At 50.7% G+C, this 20,563-nt stretch overlaps 1 protein-coding gene across 2 annotated transcripts; it reads right to left on the bottom strand.

Moving 5' to 3' along the window:
- Positions 1–1,487: 1,487 nt before the first annotated feature.
- LOC138797230 (rho-related BTB domain-containing protein 2-like) lies at positions 1,488–18,188 on the bottom strand. 2 transcript variants are annotated; one of them, XM_069977079.1, is made up of 10 exons: positions 18,027–18,188; positions 14,330–14,531; positions 14,138–14,241; positions 11,870–12,055; positions 10,824–11,791; positions 9,751–9,869; positions 8,460–8,610; positions 7,972–8,060; positions 7,354–7,459; positions 1,488–7,235 (listed from the first exon to the last, which is right to left on the bottom strand). In XM_069977079.1, exons 2-10 carry the CDS (start codon positions 14,519–14,521, stop codon positions 7,051–7,053), a joined length of 2,100 nt encoding a protein of 699 aa, XP_069833180.1. In that variant the 5' UTR covers positions 14,522–14,531; positions 18,027–18,188; the 3' UTR covers positions 1,488–7,050. The 2 variants fall into 2 exon arrangements, with proteins under 2 accessions (XP_069833180.1, XP_069833179.1); XM_069977078.1 differs by having other exon boundaries at positions 18,050–18,188.
- Between the last annotated feature and the right edge of the window lie 2,375 nt (positions 18,189–20,563).

The following is a 20,563-nucleotide window of genomic DNA, read 5'->3' as shown; positions in this document are numbered from 1 at the left end:
CGCCCCCAAACAGCACAAGTCTGGATAAGGTATTGCGCTCACCATAGCTGCTGCAGACAGAATGGGAAAAGACAGGAGGGATTAAAACCATGTGCACTCAGGTGTCTCATGCTAATTGCGGTCATGTGGGTCTCACCAGGAGTGCAAAACACGAAGAAAAGAGAGAAACAAAATGCGGTTCAGGGAAGAAAAAGAGCGCTGCACCTCACATCTATGGCTGATACTAGTGCCCCTAGGCTAAATAAAAAACATCAGAATTTTGTGTATGAATTGATCAAGCCATACTGCCCCATGTACCATCGTGCAGGTATCTGATACACTTGGGTCCCTACACTAAGTCCACACCGTGCCAGTCAGTGGCCACCAACCCCGCAGGCGTGCACAGCGACCCCCATGCCACAGGACCAGACCCAAAAACACCACACCAGAACCCGGCCAGCACCGCCGGCGGAGAAGGTCGCCCCCAAACAGTACAAGTCTGGATGAGGTATTGCGCTCACCATAGCTGCTGCAGACAGAATGGGAAAAGACAGGAGGGATTAAAACCATGTGCACTCAGGTGTCTCCTGCTAATTGCGGCATGGGGGTCGCAGGGCCGTCCCATGGCCCCCGTTCCCTGACTGTGCACGCCTGCGGGGTTGGTGGCCACTGACTGGCACGGTGTGGACTTGGTGTAGGGACCCATGTGTATCAGATACCTGCACAATGGTACATGGGGCAGAATGGCTTAATCAATTCATACACAAAATTCTGATGTTTTTTATTTAGCCTAGGGGCACCAGTATCAGCCATGGGTGTGAGGTGCAGCGCTCTTTTTCTTCCCTGAACCGCATTTTGTTTCTCTCTTTTCTCCGTGTTTTTGCACTCCTCCTGGTGAGACCCACATGACCGCAATTAGCAGGAGACACCTGAGTGCACATGGTTTTAATCCCTCCTGTCTTTTCCCATTCTGTCTGCAGCGGCTATGGTGAGCGCAATACCTCATCCAGACCTGTGCTGTTTGGGGGCGACCTTCTCTGCCGGCGGTGCTGGCCGGGTTCTGGTGTGGTGTTTTTGGATCTGGTCCTGTGGCATGGGGGGGTCGCAGGGCTGTCCCATGGCCCCCGTTCCCTGGCTGTGCACGCCTGCGGGGTTGGTAGCCACTGACTGTCACGGTGTGGACTTAGTGTAGGGACCTATGTGTATCAGATACCTGCACGATGGTACATGGGGCAGTATGGCTTGATCAATTCATACACAAAATTCTGATGTGTTTTTTATTTAGCCTAGGGGCACTAGTATCAGCCATAGGTGTGAGGTGCAGCGCTCTTTTTCTTCCCTGAACCGCATAACTACTATAATACTGCTCCTATATACAAGAATATAACTACTATAATACTGCTCCCTATATACAAGAATATATCTAATATAATACTGCCCTCACTAATGGAGGGGATGTTCATGTAGACAGGACAGTTGCAGTATAATAGATCACAGACGGCAGCACATGTGGATAACCATAGAAAAGTTTATTTGTGTTGCAGGCAGCTGGAGGCAGAGTCTCTGGTTACTATCCATCATGTAGAAAGGTTGCATCAATAAAAAAAAACACAAAACTTTACAAACAGCCCTTATTTTAGGAAAAAAGTTTTCTATCGCCCTCAGCTCCACAAGTCTCTGCCAGGAATGAGAAGGTGAGAGAAGTCACATCCTCCAGCCATGCTTATTCCAACACACAGCATGCCACAGCCCACCCTCCCAGAGGCATCAGCATTCATCATGCAGCATGGCCTCCGTCCATCCACAACAAGCATCCACCATGACCGCGCCCCGGCACAAGGCCTTGTACAGGAGAGCGACAACTGTGCTCATGAAGATTGTAGAGAAAGGAACCAACCATAATCTACAATCATAGTCTATAGCGTACACCACCTTCACTTTGTCAGCAACAAAACTGGACCAATACGATGGGCCATACCATCTCGAGCAGTCAGATGACGCACGGGGGATACCATCTCGAGCAGATGAAGCAGAGGCCATAGCATACCAGCAATCTAATTAAGGAGCAGCAAGATAATAGACTCATAATGCAACAAGTGTCATGGGAAGACCATGCAGTCCTAGGCCCAGTCAAAACAAAAGGACAGAAAATACACAAAGAAACATTCCATCCCAAGTAGCCAAGATGGTAGGCCCAGGCATTGGTGTCTTGGCATCCTTGGCCGTCCAATGTGAAGCATAAAACTTAGCATCCTAGATAGCCCATTGGGAAGCATGGACTTTGGCGTCCCAGGCAGTGTGATAGGAAGAACTGAAAAATTAACTGATTGTATCGTTCCAAGAAGTCTCTTGGGAGGTATAAGGCACTTCAAGGACCATCATCTTAAAGGAGTATTCCCATCGCCTATACTTTTGTTCGGTGATAGGAAATGTAAAAGAAAGCAATTTTGCAAACGTATCGCATTAGTAAAATTGCTTTCTTTTTAAGTTTGTCCCCATTGTGTCCCTGTAGTGGTGAGAGCTTGTTTCGCCTAGGTTGGCCAGGCTGAGATGCGGGTGGTTGGGACCTTGTGGAGAGATAAGTATTGTTTTACTCCCCTCCCCATTGGATTGGACTGTCCCTGGAGACATGTGTAACCTCACTGATTCAGCTCGGCACCGCTGCATCCTGGCACCTAACATTACACCCCTCCGTACTCCAAACCAGTAAGTGTGTGGAGACACAGTGGTGGCGATCAGAATTATCATCAGGTGGCACAACCCCTTTAAGTAATTTGATGGTATGCTTCATTGTACACCTCATGACTCCTATCACAAACATCTCCTGAAAAGCATGGGTCATGGCACGTAGTCTAATAAGAGGCAAAAGAAAATTATATATAACATTCAAACCACCCTATTGGGAGTCACACCATCAGCAGCAGAGGCACAGAATAGACAAGGAGACTTACGAGAGTTTGTCCAAGACAACCAGTGGAGAAGCCGTCAGGTTGCCACTGCCATTACCAAAGAAAATTAGAAAAATGAATGCTGAACTCTGATTAGCTGCTCTGCTTTTCTCTTATTTCTAGAATGCTCCATGGATCATACCATTGCAACTACCCTTCTGATTGGGAACCCACAGAATGACCACATCACTACAAGCAGGAAGGAGCCACAGGGTTCAGAGTTGTGGAAAATTCCTTCAACGCAGTTGCTCTCATCAATCAGCAACTGGGATGCAAGGCCACTCCTGTCCACAGGCTGGACTAGTACTGCAGCTTAGCCACATTCAGATGAGAGCCAGCAGGGCAAGCAATCTGCTATTTTAATCACAAACAACCCCTAGAGCAGGGGTGGGGAACCTCCGGCCCGCGGGCCGCATCCGGCCCCTGAGACCTCCCGATGCGGCCCGCAGCTCCCCTGTGATGCGCGCTGCTCTGGAGGAGGAAGGAGCCGGCATACACAGCATCCTCTGGTGTCTGTGACAGCTGCCGGACACAGGAGGATGCTGTCTATGCCGGCTTCTTCCCCAGCAGAGCGGCGCGTGTCTTCAGTCTCCTGCGGGCCGCGCGCGATGACGTCATTTCATCGCGCGCCGCCTGCAGGAGAAGACCGGCACAGAGGACCTGGGACAGAATAGGACATGGGCAGCGTGGGAACGGAGGTAAGGTGAGTGAGATGTTAATTTTTTTTATTTGGGTGTTAACTAGGCCACCAGGGACATGCCTGATAGGGGTTAACTAGGCCACCAGGGATATGCCTGATGGAGGGTTAAATAGGCCACCAGGGACATGCCTGATGGGGGTTAACTAGGCCACCAGGGACATGCCTGATGGGGGTTAACTAGGCCACCAGGGACATGCCTGATGGGGGTTAAATAGGCCACCAGGGACATGCCTGATGGGGGTTAACTAGGCCACCAGGGACATGCCTGATGGGGGTTAAATAGGCCACCAGGGACATGCCTGATGGGGGTTAAATAGGCCACCAGGGACATGCCTGATGGAGGGTTAAATAGGACACCAGGGACATGCCTGATGGAGGGTTAAATAGGACACCAGGGACATGCCTGATGGGGGTTAACTAGGCCACCAGGGACATGCCTGATGGGGGTTAACTAGGCCACCAGGGACATGCCTGATGGGGGTTAACTAGGCCACCAGGGACATGCCTGATGGGGGTTAACTAGGCCACCAGGGACATGCCTGATGGGGGTTAACTAGGCCACCAGGGACATGCCTGATGGGGGTTAACTAGGCCACCAGGGACATCACTGGGGGGGTTAACTAGGCTACCAGGGGCATGACTTGGGGGTTAACTAGGCCACCTGGGACATGACTGATGGGGGTTAACTAGGCCACCTGGGACATGACTGATGGGGGTTAACTAGGCTACCAGGGACATGCCTGATGGGGGTTAACTAGGCTACCAGGGACATGACTGATGGGGGTTAACTAGGCCACCAGGGACATGACTGATGGGGGTTAACTAGGCCACCTGGGACATGACTGATGGGGGTTAACTAGGCTACCAGGGACATGCCTGATGGGGGTTAACTAGGCTACCAGGGACATGACTTGGGGGTTAACTAGGCTACCAGGGACATGCCTGATGGGGGTTAACTAGGCTACCAGGGACATGACTTGGGGGTTAACTAGACTACAAGGGGCATCACTGGGGGGGGGTTAACTACAATAGCAGGGGAACTAGGTGAACAATACTTTGCCTTGCCCCGGGTGCTGCTAACCCACGCTACTAACTGCCGCACACGGTATGCGGCCCTCGAATGATTTTATTAACGCCCGACCGGCCCTCGACATGGAAAAGGTTCCCCACCCCTGCCCTAGAGCATGGATCATACCACAGGTAGCATGAAGGTGGGGAGATTAGGAACACAAAGGTAACATGGACTAAACAGCCAACTAAGGATGAGCTAAGGAATAAGCAAATGCAATGGACCAAACCATTCAAACAGGTGGAAGGGGTGGCATGCGAGATTGGTGGAGCTAGAGGGCTTGACAACATCCCAGCCGGGATTTTCATCTGTCAGAATACTACGGTGACAGGATACTACTTGCCCAGTTCCCATTGGGTTTGTAAAGGCACAGAGGTTGTGAAGCAGGTTTGTTTGTTGTTGTTTTTTTTTGCAGGACGGGTTTTGTGCTGTAAACATGTGAGATTAGTCGTGAAGGAAGAGCCTCCCTACATGGCTCCTCCCCAGGACTTGGAGAAGGAACGTGGCAGCTGTTTTGGCATCTTGGGTGAAGGACTGAGGCGATTAGCGTAAAAAAAGAAAGTCCAAACAACAATAGAAAGTGTGTCTCATTTCCCTTCCGTGCTGGGAAGTCAGGCTTCTGGTGAGAGTTGTAGGTCGGAGATCTAAGCGTATCCAGGATGGAGGTCACAGCAGAAGCAACTTCTGAAGAGTCACATCTCAAAGGAGAGATGGAAGGTGGTGAAGAGAAAAAAAAATGTCAATTGTTTACTGCATGCTACAGGATATCAGAGTCAGGAGGCCACAGTCTGTTATGTCATGTCCATCGTGTACTGCATGGTCCCCTCCATGCTATAAGGCTGGACCATCCAGGAAGGTATATAATATCAGGCCTGACCTCCAGAGAGAGCATTGCTGCCTAAACCTGAACAATCCTCGCCTTGTCCATCATAGTCTACAACCCATCGCGTCCACGTTCTCTTGGCTGTAAGGCTGCATCAGGAAGATGTAAACATTGCGCCAATCTCCGAGAACCTAATACTGAACACTATATCTGCAACCTTCTGAATGATCCCACCGCTAAATACTGATAGGCTACAACTGCTGGGTGGATGGGGACTACAAGGCGTAGTATTCCCTGAAAGAACGTCATCATAGTTGCTTGTAGGATTCCACGCTACATTGCTCGGTAACTCCAATAATCACATTATAATAGGTTATTACAGAAGATAAGGGAATGGCTAAATGGGAGAATAAAGCAGCTCCAAACCAGAAACCCCTTGCCATGATCCCATACAACATACCACACCTTGTCTCGCTACTTCATACAACCCCTCGTTGTGATACTTTACAGTATACCACCCCTTGATGCCATACCCATATAGTGTACCACCACTAGATGCCATATAATACATGTACCAACCCCTCACAGCACACCAGCTTTCAGTGTAATACCAGTATGTCAAAGCATGGCCCTATATACCGGACACATCCTCTATTAACCTGCCACGGTCCACCTTTCGATAACGTGAATAATATATGGGTCATGCCATGTCTTGCGGGGTTGGTGCCCACACAACTTGAAATGTAAGACCAGGAAAAAAGTTAATACTGAAATCTACATTGTGTGTTATAAAAGGCCACACGACGCCAAGTGAGAAACCCCACACGCCTGAGCATCGATTGCTGCCACAGCAAAACGTCCTGTATGCCACAAGGTGCACTTCAATACACAAGTAATACAAAAAGGACTAGTGAAATGTAGCAAAAACCCTAAAGTGCATGCACATGCGTGTAATGCCACTACATACATGCACTTGTGCATGTAATAGGGGAAGAAATGTTCTGACCGCGTTAAAGACATGAATAAAGAAACGGGAATCCCCATCACGTAAGATGCATCATGTAAAAGGAAGGCTGAGATGGTAGAAGAGGGACTGATCGGTCATAGGCTCTATGTCTACTTCAGCCTGTTCTACGCACCCTGTAGATTGACAGCCCACCATAAAGCAGCCCCAAGTACAGCTGCACAGCTCCATATAATACTATATCCCTACCTCTCTCAATCACAGCAAATACTGACTTATAGAGTAACAGCACTAGGTATCGCTCCCGGCCACCGCAGTGTACTCAGCAGTGATCACACAAGATTATCTAGAATTTTTGGCTAGATGCTCGGTGGTCACAATTTTACTTGTGGTTTCTCCAGGTTTAGGAATTTCCCAAGTGGTTATTGTCGCCATTGGCTTGTGTGGTCCGTATAGTGCAATAGTATTTAAAAAGGAGGCCCCGCAGAAGCAGAGTAGTACACGAGCTGGAGATTGTCAGCAACAGTTTCATCTTCTCCTCCATGGAAGGCACAGGAGCTGCCGGCCTTAGGACACAGACGATGAAGATGTGGAGGACGTTGGGCGCCAGAAGCACCACTTACTCTTGCTATGCTGCTTACGGATCAGCTCCTCTTCACGCTCACGCTCCTTCTTGCAGCGAAGGTAGCGATCTTCCTCCTTTAGATACCACACAGGGGGCCAACGACAGCGCTCAAAGTGGCTCTTGTTACCTAGGGACATATAGAGAAGATATTGTAGCAGGAAACTTTGTTCCCACACCGCCATGTTTCCTCTGTGTTCCCCTCTTCCATACAGCAGTGACCCACGTGCAACGCAGCACAGACTTACCTGGTGACGTGTACTTCATCTCCCTGGGAAACTTTCGGCACACAGCATTGTAGTTAGTGCAGATGTAATGGAGGCACCAGTCCGTCAGCTGCTTGGCATTATGGAACTAAGGAATGAAAAAAAAAGACATAGTACCCGGGCAGCCAAGCAGCCATTCACATGCAGAAATCCTTTTTATAACCCCCTGAAGTACTAAATGAATCTAAACCGTGACTGACAATTAGAGAAGGTTCATCTAGTCACAGCTCCTCGGAGTTGGAGGCCAATTAGGCATCAGCTCATCGGAGGAGGAAAGCCATATAGCAGCACCTCGGAGGGGAAGACCCATCTGCCATCCACTCCTCATCAGAGGAAGGCCATCTAGTATCAGGGAGGCCCCATCTAGCAACAGCTTCTTCGAGAAGGAGACCCATCTGGCATTAACTTCTCAATGCCAGATGGACTTCTGACATCAACTTCTAGGAAAAGGAGGGCCATCTAGCAGCAGTTTCTCGGAGGAGGAGGGCCATCTAGCAGTGGTTTCTTGGAGGAGGGCCATCTAGCAGCAGTTTCTCGGAGGAGGAAACCAGCAGTCACTTGGCATCATCGCCCGTTGATCACTCCGCAGAGGTGGCTCACCTGTGCGATGTCCAGATATAAGAGGACTTGTCCATCTATATCTGCACCCTGCACGAAGGATGCCAGGAGCTCATCCACAGCGTGTTGTTCTGCAATAAGAACAGAGACAGGTTACATGCAACAAAGTCTCTGAATGGTGGTTTCCTCAACCCTTGAGGCATTACTATGGAGTTAATAATGGAGTCCCAAAAGCATACAGGCATAAACGTGTGGAAGTTCACAGCAGCCGCTGGAAAGTTTGTATTGATCCTGATCTCACAATCTGGAGGTCACATTGATAATCTATAGAGGATGAGAGCACAGCGTGTCCCTCACGCATCATCTACTTCACAGAGAGCGAGGACATAATATCTAGAGGACATCCGCCTTTTAAAGGGTGATGTGAGCTCATGGATCCTAGGACGGATCGTAGGGGACCTCCATAGCTGTATGCATCCTGATCCCGTGTACTTGTAGTATGTGGACCACTAACCCCTGGGGCTGCTCACCAGTCAGAGCCTGCAGGTGTGGAAGACACAGCCGGTTACTCAGGATAAGGAGATCCATACAATCCAGATCAGGTCTCGGTGAGAAGTGACCCAGATACAGATACTCCAGAACTGCCCGCAGGCAGGAGGATGAGGTGCCGGGCAGAGAGACCTGTGAAAAGTATAAGAAGCTTCTATCAATGTGTCAGCGAACATACTCATGTACTCATAAATGCAAGATATTGTGAAAATTACAGCAGTCATCAGCTATACACGATGTAAACTGTGCGGTCCCTGACACCAGGCAACATACAGTAGGAGACCGCTCATCCTTCCTGCTGTATACTCTTTAGCAGGGCAGTAACACAACCACACAGAACAGTAGTTCTGGGATAGATCTCCAACAATACAATGCAGCAGACCAAATAATAGAAAATTCAACTAAGGTGCAAGTGCCGCACAGACAGTCTCCGTGCTACTCTTGATATGAGTGGAGTACAGAACAACATCAGAGTCTTCATAGAGAAAAGAGTAAGGCACTCACCCTTAGCTGCATAAAATTATAAAGTTATTTATTTCATCTGTAACTTCAAACATTCAGAAACAGGTAACAGAGGACGACAGACGGCCGTTTCGCGCTAGTTGCACTTCATTCCGGGGCGTCATCTCTGTAAGGGTGCGTGCACGCTACAGATTTCCCACGGCTGATTCCGTCACTAGTACCCGCACGCGGCAGCATGCATCTCCGCCCGTGCCATAAACACTATTCTATGCATGGGCGGATTCCGCATTCCCGCCGAAAAAAGTGACATGTCAATTCTTTCGGCGGAATGCGGAATCCGCCCGTGCATAGAATAGTGTCTATGGCACAGGCGGAGGTGTGTGGGTACGAGCTACAGAATCCGCTGCGGGTCATACGCGGCAATTCCGTAGTGTGCACTCACCCTTACAGATGAAATAAAGAAGTTTATATATTTTTTCTTTCTTCAATGAAGACTGTCAATTGCTTGCTGCATATAATATAGAGCACCACCAACATTGCATGCTTTCTGTATGTCAAAGGTTCCTTCCCCCCTATCAGAAGCACATACTGCGTAGTGCCAGACTATTTTTCTTCTGTTGCAACTTACAGATCATCATCAGAGCAAGACACACAAAGCAAAGTGTTATAGTAAAGGTTATATGCGGTTATATGTTGTGTGGAGCTGCACCAGGTGTTCTGGCTATTCGACTAGTAGTTCAGTTGGTGCCTGCAAACATTTTATTATACACATCCTCCTGGATAACATGCACGGACAACAAGTCACATTACCCCTCGGGTGAAGCTCTCTCGGAACGAGCCCCGGAACATGGCCACCATCCAGTCACAGTTTGCAATCAGAAGCGGCTTGTGGGCAGGCACGGGGCCGTCGTCCACTGTAAACACCACATCTGATGGGAGGATAGATTCACGTTTAGTGGAGGGATAGGCAAACCAGGTAAGACTACAAGAAACCTGGACTGTAATCCGCACTAAGGCCGCAGCCATACAAGCTAATTGGAATCGATAATGATGGCATGATAGCCTTTCCTATACAGCGGTCTACATCACAGGGCATTGTGGTAGAAGAACATCCACCTGCAGCCTGAGGAAATTGCTATCCCTGAAGTGGTTATAATCTACCTATCCAAGTGGAAAAATGGCCTGTGGTCCCCTAACCTGATCCCAATCAGGAGCACCATGGCTTCTTCATCCACTGTGATCCACCCTCAGGAATCCAGTACGGCTTGTTCCGTCTTAGCCAAGACTCGTAAATGCAGGATGAAGCTGAAGAACATCCCAAAGTGTGTGTGTGTGTGTGTGTGTGTGTGTGTGTGTGTGAACATAGCCTTAATCTGAAAGACTGCTGTAGAAAAAGCAGTGCACGCGATGTCAGGCGGTACCAATAAAGAACATGTTACCCTGCACAATAAAAGACGGAACCGTAATAAGTAAACCATTGTCATGGACATGTAAAGACTGGCACATGTCTCCTTAGTTTTTCTCTTGGCTCTCCATATCCCAAGGTGAGTGGCGAGACGACAACCCCCCTCCCCCCCAGAGATTTCACAAGCTGCTTTCTGTCTTCATTTCGACACTGACTCTGTTGCATATCTGAGGTTGCATTTACCTTTTAAGAATGGGATTTGATAAAGGACAAAAGGGGTGTACTTTGTTTTTATCATGATGGCATATGCTACATGTGTTTATGGGTAGCTGTGACGTTAAGTGTAGCCTGTCATGCACTGAATTGTCCCTAGGGAAATTCATGGAACGTGGAAGTAATGCTATGTGAACTACCCAGAAGTCTGTGCTCCTGATTTGCTGAGACCTAACTAACAAATGACATAAACATGGGTCCATACCGGAGAAGAGACCTCGGCTCAGACACTCCCGGATCCGGTTGGCTCTCCTCACATGGAAAGCTTTTGTTATCTCCTGGTTCATGAAGCCTTCTTTGTTCAGCAGGTTGGAGACCATCATACGCAAGTCAAACACCTCCAAGGCCTCAGCTATGGTGGCAATCTGCATGAGTTCGGCCCGGCTCTGGTTTAGGTGTCCTGTATATAAGTACTCCAGCACTGCCCTAAGCGGCTGCTCCTGGATTAGCCCATCCATCTGGACCACCATCATTGGCCTTTTGCGTTGTGTCAGTGGATCGTCTACAGTGTCTATCTTGATGCTGACAAAACCTCTACCCCAATCGGATAGTTTTCTTCCCCAACCGAGAGGAGCAACTGCCCCAATGCTCAAATCATCACCACAATCATATTCCCCATCAGAAGTCCTTAGAGTAGGTGACTGTCCATTTAAGGCCTCGTGTTTTCCATCCACAGCAAGGTTCCTGGTCCACAGCAGTTCGGTCACATCCGAACTCTGTTGTGTCATCTTCTCATCATTAATCTCCACAGGCAGCAACTCCAATGTGAAGAGGTCATAAAATTTGGAACAGGCAGTGGCCAAATAGACTTTATGGGCAAAGATTTTCTGTCCATTGAGCAACTGGAACACCACATCAGCACACAGTGGAGTGGAGAACAGGGCAGCGGGACCTTGGCCATTACATTGAGGAGGATCTGGGAGGTGTATGATGGGTGGAGGGGGCTTCGGAGGTAGGAATGGGGCTTGGAGCAAAGGACGTTGAACTTTCTTTAAGTGTGACTTCCAAAACTGTAAATGTCTTCTGGAAATTAGGGCTGCCCGGATAGCATTGTCGAAGACATCCTTCACCCCGAACTGTGCCACCACGCTGGTCTCATAATAGGGGATTCCTAGTTCCTTGGCCACTTCATGCCCGGCCTCTGGAGACAGGATGTCTGTAGGCTTTATAGGTCTGAGGCAAAAAGATATATGGTAAGTAAGTATAAAAACTCAGCTCATAGGCTTAATAAACTACAGACAGCAAACTCACTTTGCCAGAGGGCGGCGGGCTCTGTTCACAGCATCCAAGTCGGCATATCGCAGGTCCAGCTGACACCCCACCAGCACCACTGGAGTCCGGGGGCAGAAATGTTTGATTTCCGACATCCACATGCTCTTGACATGACGCAGAGAATGAGGGTTAGCCAAAGAGAAGCAAAGCACCACCACGTCTGACCTGCAGAGGATGACAACCCAACCATCAGGGGCAAAGAGGACACACCTACAAGTCTCTGTCTCCATGGACTTAAACATGCATCTCTCCTCACGTCGGTCCATCACATTAACATGTGACTTTTCCATTTATTCTCACACTCACAGGTACCATCTCCATAGGTCGTCTCACACTGACAGATACCTTCTCCAACATATAGTCTCACATGTTTCTCTATATATCTTCTCACAGAAATATACACACCCAGCAGTGTTACCAGCATAGAATAGTACAGCCATTGTGAGCAGAACATGTAAGGGGGGGGGGGTAAATAGTTGTCATACCCAGCTGAGTCTCCACGCACATATAATAAACACAGGGAGCATGTAGATACAGGAGAACATTCCAGAGATATCAGCAGCCGACACACACACCAAATCTTGTCCTGTGCCAGGGTCGTGGTCACATGGGGGTATAAGAAGACACATGGGATTGCACTGAAGTCTATAGGCCAGGATCCATTAAGGGAGAGATGACCTCTATGTGATAAGGAGCTCATACAATTCAAAAACAAAGCTGTAGGGGGTGCCATCAGCAGCAACTCACCATCTTTCATAGAGAGACACACACACACACCAATAGTCACAGCAGAACTATAACCAAACACAACATTCATCCAAAAAGTAATGTGAACACTGTATTAGGCAGGTCCTTCATACTCAACCCAGTTTTTTGCCGTTTACCATTGCCCCCTTTCTATGCCCACTCCACAATGCTCTCCTGCATGTCCTTGACCCCCTGGCCAAACCCTTATGCATCCCATTCGCCTATTTACCAGGTTCTTCTGCATCCTCTGGCCATTGTAATGTATTCTCCTGCATCCCCTTCGCCTATTGTTCCGTGTGCTCCCGATTCCCTTCTGAAAACCTTACCAAACCTTTTTGCATCCCCTTTGCCCATCGTATTGTGTCCTCTTGCATCCACATGGCCATTGTACAGTGTTCTCCAGCATCCCACGTGGCCATCATATCATGTTCTCCTGCTTGCCCAATGACCACCGTAGTGTTCTTCTGCATCCTTCATGGCCATCGTACAATGTTCTCCTGCATCTTCAGTGGCCACATCATATCATGTTCTCCTGCATCTTCAGTGGCCACATCATATCATGTTCTCCTGCATCTTCAGTGGCCACATCATATCATGTTCTCCTGCATCTTCAGTGGCCACATCATATCATGTTCTCCTGCATCTTCAGTGGCCACATCATATCATGTTCTCCTGCATCTTCAGTGGCCACATCATATCATGTTCTCCTGCATCTTCAGTGGCCACATCATATCATGTTCTCCTGCATCTTCAGTGGCCACATCATATCATGTTCTCCTGCATCTTCAGTGGCCACATCATATCATGTTCTCCTGCATCTTCAGTGGCCACATCATATCATGTTCTCCTGCATCTTCAGTGGCCACATCATATCATGTTCTCCTGCATCTTCAGTGGCCACATCATATCATGTTCTCCTGCATCTTCAGTGGCCACATCATATCATGTTCTCCTGCATCTTCAGTGGCCACATCATATCATGTTCTCCTGCATCTTCAGTGGCCACATCATATCATGTTCTCCTGCATCTTCAGTGGCCACATCATATCATGTTCTCCTGCATCTTCAGTGGCCACATCATATCATGTTCTCCTGCATCTTCAGTGGCCATATCATATCATGTTCTCCTGCATCTTCAGTGGCCATATCATATCATGTTCTCCTGCATCTTCAGTGGCCATATCATATCATGTTCTCCTGCATCTTCAGTGGCCATATCATATCATGTTCTCCTGCATCTTCAGTGGCCATATCATATCATGTTCTCCTGCATCTTCAGTGGCCATATCATATCATGTTCTCCTGCATCTTCAGTGGCCATATCATATCATGTTCTCCTGCATCTTCAGTGGCCATCATACCATGTTCTCCTGCATCCCCTGTGGCCATTGTACCGTGTTCTCCTGCATCTCCCTTGCCCACCAGGCCACACTCCCCTGTATCTTTTTTATATATGTTTTGACCCAGATATTGAACACTAACCCCACAGAGCCTCCTCACCTCCCATAAGCAAATCGACGATCCTTGTGGTGGTCTCCAAATGTATCCCATAGGCGCAAGGAGACGCTGACCTCATCCACAACATCGCGTGATCTCTCTAGGACCTGTGGGGAATAGTACAGGATGACCCCTAACATTAACCATTCACATGATCCACCACCGATGCCCCTTTATTCACCAGTTATCATCTACCTCTTGGCACACTCTGTACTGGTCAATGGCCCACACGGTGGGTACATGGGTGGCAAGGAGCTGGTACTGGGTAAGCGTTGCATTGCAGGCTCGGGCACAGATCAGTCGGGTCTTCCCCACAGCGTTGTCTCCCACTACCACACATTTAATGGTTTCCACATTGGGCCTCTCATAATCCAGGTCAGTATCCATTAAGATGGGTCTGTGGAGAGACAAGAGGGTTACTCATAGAATGAGAAGAGGGAGGACCCCCTCTAAACCACTGTGAGGACCATGGCCAACAAGTGCTCACATCTTTGAGGGAACAACACTCACACCCTTCCACCACCTCCAGAAGAAAGAGATGTGCCTCTTTAAGGCCCCATGCACACGTCCATGGGCGTTCTATGGTCAGAAAGCTTTAGTAAACCCGCAGTATTTCCTGACTATTAAAAGCCATACTCTCTGCAGCAGGATGCCCTCCTTAGCCATCGCCCTCCCTTCACTGCGAGCGGCGTCACAGCCCTGAGGGGGAGAGAGCGCCCTCTTGTGGCCGGAGGTATAATGCTGCCCCTAGACAGGAGAGTGACTGACAGGGCCAGGAGCCAATCAGACACATGTAAGTGTATGCCCTCCCGATGAGGGCTGCCTGGTCCAGGATTCCGGATGCTTCCATAGGGTTCTATGCGGCATCAGTGTTGGAATTCCAGACAAATATCGGAGAAGATCTATAGTTTTTGAACTTATTGTCCAGCACGGACTCTACAGGAGGGAGAGATATTCCTGACGTGTGCACAGGGCCGTACATATATAACAGGATGTATACATGCACTATAGGGGGAGGGGGGGTATATATAACCGGATGTATATGTGCACTACAGGGGGAGGGGGGGGTATATATATAACAGGATGTATATGAGCACTACAGGGGGAGGGGGGGGTATATATAACCGGATGTATATGTGCACTACAGGGGGAGGGGGGGTATATATATAACCGGATGTATATGTGCACTACAGGGGGAGGGGGGGTATATATATATAACAGGATGTATACATGCACTACGGGGGGGGGGGGGGGGGGGGTTCATATAACCGGATGTATATGTGCACTACAGGGGAAGGGGGGGGGGGTATATATATATATAACCGGATGTATACGTGCACTACAGGGGGAGGGGATATATATAACCAGATGTATATGTGCACTACAGGGGGAGGGGGGGTATATATATAACCAGATGTATACAGGCACTACAGGGGGAGGGGGGGGATATATATAACCAGATGTATATGTGCACTACAGGGGGAGGGGATATATGTGCACTACAGAGCTTCTCTCTGCCACCACCCCTGGGGGCCCCTCTATCCCTGCACTACAGGGGGGGGGTATATATGATGTATAGCTGTATAGATGTATAGCTGCCCCCCCCCTCTCTCTGGCTCCGCCTCCGGGGCCCCTCCATCCCTGCATTATAGGGGGTATATATATATATCAGGATGTATAGCTGCCCCCCCCTCTCTGGCTCCGCCCCCAGGGGTCCCTCTATTCCTGCACTATAGGGGGGTATATATATATGACAGGATGTATAGCTGCCCTCCCCCCCTCACTCTGGCTCCGCCCCCAGGGGCCCCTCTATCCCTGCACTATGGGGGGGGTGTATATATATGACAGGATGTATAGCTGCCCTCCCCCCCTCTCTCTGGCTCCACCCCCAGGGGACCCTCTATCCCTGCACTATAGGGGGGTATATATATATATATATATATATATATGACAGGATGTATAGCTGCCCTCCCCCCCTCACTCTGGCTCCGCCCCCAGGGGCCCCTCTATCCCTGCACTATGGGGGGGGTGTATATATATGACAGGATGTATAGCTGCCCTCCCCCCCTCTCTCTGGCTCCACCCCCAGGGGACCCTCTATCCCTGCACTATAGGGGGGTATATATATATGTATGACAGGATGTATAGCTGCCCTCCCCCCCTCTCTCTGGCTCCGCCCCCGGGGGCCCCTCTATCCCTGCACTATGGGGGGGGTATATATATATGACAGGATGTATAGCTGCCCTCCCCCCCTCTCTCTGGCTCCGCCCCCGGGGGCCCCTCTATCCCTGCACTATGGGGGGTGTGTATATATATGACAGGATGTATAGCTGCCCTCCCCCCCTCTCTCTGGCTCCGCCCCCGGGGGCCCCTCTATCCCTGCACTATGGGGGGTGTGTATATATATGACAGGATGTATAGCTGCCCTCCCCCCCTCTCTCTGGCTCCGCCCCCAGGGGCCCCTCTATCCCTGCACTATGGGGGGGGGGGGGGGGGGGGTGTATATATATGACAGGATGAATAGCTGCCCTCCCCCCCCCCTCTCTGGCTCCGCCCCCAGGGGCCCCTCTATCCCTGCACTATGGGGGGGGGGTGTATATATATGACAGGATGTATAGCTGCCCCCCCTCTCTGGCTCCGCCCCCAGGGGGCCCCTTTATCCCTGCACTATAGGGGGGTATATATATATATATATATATGACAGGATGTATAGCTGCCCCCCCTCTCTGGCTCCGCCCCCAGGGGCCCCTCTATCCCAGCACTATAGGGGGGTATATATATATATATATATATATATATATATATATATATGACAGGATATATAGCTGCCCCCCCTCTCTGGATCCGCCCCCAGGGGGCCCCTCTATCCCTGCACTATAGGGGGGTGTATATATATATATATATATATATATATATATATATATATATATATATATGACAGGATATATAGCTGCCCCCCCTCTCTGGCTCCGCCCCCAGGGGCCCCTCTATCCCTGCACTATAGGGGGGTATATATATATATATATATATATGACAGGATGTATAGCTGCCCCCCCTCTCTGGCTCCGCCCCCAGGGGCCCCTCTATCCCTGCACTATAGGGGGGTATATATATATATATGACAGGATGTATAGCTGCCCCCCCTCTCTGGCTCCGCCCCCAGGGGGCCCCTCTATCCCTGCACTATAGGGGGGTATATATATATATATATATGACAGGATGTATAGCTGCCCCCCCCCTCTCTGGCTCCGCCCCCAGGGGCCCCTCTATCCCTGCACTATAGGGCGGTATATATATATATATATATATGTATGACAGGATATATAGCTGCCCCCCCTCTCTCTGGCTCCGCCCCCGGGGGCCCCTCTATCCCTGCACTATAGGGCGGTATATATATATATATATATATATATATATATATATATATAACAGGATGTATAGCTGCCCCCCCTCTCTCTGGCTCCGCCCCCGGGGGCCCCTCTATCCCTGCACTATAGGGGGGTATATATATATATGTATGACAGGATATATAGCTGCCCCCCCTCTCTCTGGCTCCGCCCCCGGGGGCCCCTCTATCCCTGCACTATAGGGGGGGTATATATATATATGTATGACAGGATATATAGCTGCCCCCCCCTCTCTCTGGCTCCGCCCCCGGGGGCCCCTCTATCCCTGCACTATAGGGGGGTATATATATATATATATATATATGTATGACAGGATATATAGCTGCCCCCCCTCTCTCTGGCTCCGCCCCCGGGGGCCCCTCTATCCCTGCACTATAGGGGGGTATATATATATATATATGACAGGATATATAGCTGCCCCCCCCCTCTCTCTGGCTCCGCCCCCGGGGGCCCCTCTCCCGCAGGCTGGGGGCCCTCACACACACATATATCACAGTGGGTCTCTCGCCTGTGCCGCCTCCGCTGCGTCCTCCCCCCGGGGCCCCTCTCGTCTCTTCCGCCGCCGTCCGGACCGGCCGCTCGTTCTCATCGTCCCCGAGCTCCGGGCTCTGTGTGTAGCATCCAGCAGCCGCAGCCCCGCTACCATCGGCAGGCAACCAATCCCAGCGCTGCTTAGGTGCAGGACACGCCCTCAGCCAATCACAGGGCGACCAGCTGACTACCTTCCCGCCTCCCCACTGCAGACACGCCCCCTAACAATAACGAGGCGGAGGGAAAAAAGAAGAGCAAAGCTACCGCCCCTCGTGAGACGGCAGCCAATCACCTAGCAGGATGAGTTTGACAGGTCGCCCGGGAGTTCTCAGGCCCCGCCCCTCCTACCACACATCCTACTGCTTATAAACAAGAAAGGCCTGACCACGCCCTTCCGAGGTCCGTGGCGTCAATAGCCACACCTACTCATGTGACCGCTCCGCTTAAAGGAACAGGTACCGCCCAGAGACACACGTGGCTCCTACTTCTATCTGCTGCCGATGAGATCGGCCGATCGTGTGGCTGACATGAGACAGAGATTGTAGGTACTGCTGCCTGCCAGCGCCATTACAAACAGAGCAGAGACCCACAGCTCTACAGAAAAGTTTGTCGGCCATGTTGGATTTTATCAGTTGTTGCTATTGTGTATGCTGATGTAGGGGCCTGACTCTCATGGGTGTAGATCAATGGATCTCAGATTGGTTACACCACCTCACACCTCCATCCTCCTACATACCCCACCTCACACCTCCAGCCTCCTACATACCCCACCTCACACCTCCATCCTCCTACATACCCCACCTCACACCTCCATCCTCCTACATACCCCACCTCACACCTCCAGCCTCCTACATACCCCACCTCACACCTCCATCCTCCTGCATACCCCACCTCACACCTCCAGCCTCCTACATACCCCACCTCACACCTCCATCCTCCTACATACCCCACCTCACACCTCCAGCCTCCTACATACCCCACCTCACACCTCCAGCCTCCTACATACCCCACCTCACACCTCCATCCTCCTACATACCCCACCTCACACCTCCAGCCTCCTACATACCCCACCTCACACCTCCAGCCTCCTACATACCCCACCTCACACCTCCTACATACCCCACCTCACACCTCACACCTCCTACATACCCCACCTCACACCTCCATCCTCCTGCATACCCCACCTCACACCTCCAGCCTCCTACATACCCCACCTCACACCTCCAGCCTCCTACATACCCCACCTCACACCTCCTACATACCCCACCTCACACCTCCAGCCTCCTGCATACCCCACCTCACACCTCCATCCTCCTACATACCCCACCTCACACCTCCAGCCTCCTACATACCCCACCTCACACCTCCATCCTCCTGCATACCCCACCTCACACCTCCAGCCTCCTACATACCCCACCTCACACCTCCATCCTCCTACATACCCCACCTCACACCTCCATCCTCCTACATACCCCACCTCACACCTCCAGCCTCCTACATACCCCACCTCACACCTCCATCCTCCTACATACCCCACCTCACACCTCCAGCCTCCTACATACCCCACCTCACACCTCCAGCCTCCTACATACCCCACCTCACACCTCCTACATACCCCACCTCACACCTCCAGCCTCCTACATACCCCACCTCACACCTCCAGCCTCCTGCATACCCCACCTCACACCTCCAGCCTCCTGCATACCCCACCTCACACCTCCAGCCTCCTACATACCCCACCTCACACCTCCATCCTACATACCCCACCTCACACCTCCATCCTCCTACATACCCCACCTCACACCTCCAGCCTCCTACATACCCCACCTCACACCTCCATCCTACATACCCCACCTCACACCTCCATCCTCCTACATACCCCACCTCACACCTCCAGCCTCCTACATACCCCACCTCACACCTCCATCCTCCTGCATACCCCACCTCACACCTCCAGCCTCCTACATACCCCACCTCACACCTCCATCCTACATACCCCACCTCACACCTCCAGCCTCCTACATACCCCACCTCACACCTCCAGCCTCCTACATACCCCACCTCACACCTCCTACATACCCCACCTCACACCTCCATCCTCCTACATACCCCACCTCACACCTCCAGCATACCCCACCTCACACCTCCATCCTCCTGCATACCCCACCTCACACCTCCATCCTCCTACATACCCCACCTCACACCTCCATCCTCCTACATACCCCACCTCACACCTCCAGCCTCCTACATACCCCACCTCACACCTCCAGCCTCCTACATACCCCACCTCACACCTCCAGCCTCCTACATACCCCACCTCACACCTCCAGCCTCCTACATACCCCACCTCACACCTCCAGCCTCCTACATACCCCACCTCACACCTCCATCCTCCTACATACCCCACCTCACACCTCCAGCCTCCTACATACCCCACCTCACACCTCCATCCTCCTGCATACCCCACCTCACACCTCCATCCTCCTACATA

The sequence above is a fragment of the Dendropsophus ebraccatus genome, chromosome 7, assembly GCF_027789765.1.
Source record: "Dendropsophus ebraccatus isolate aDenEbr1 chromosome 7, aDenEbr1.pat, whole genome shotgun sequence".
Classification (NCBI taxonomy): Eukaryota; Metazoa; Chordata; class Amphibia; order Anura; family Hylidae; genus Dendropsophus; species Dendropsophus ebraccatus.
This window is presented reverse-complemented; position numbering and strand designations above follow the sequence as displayed.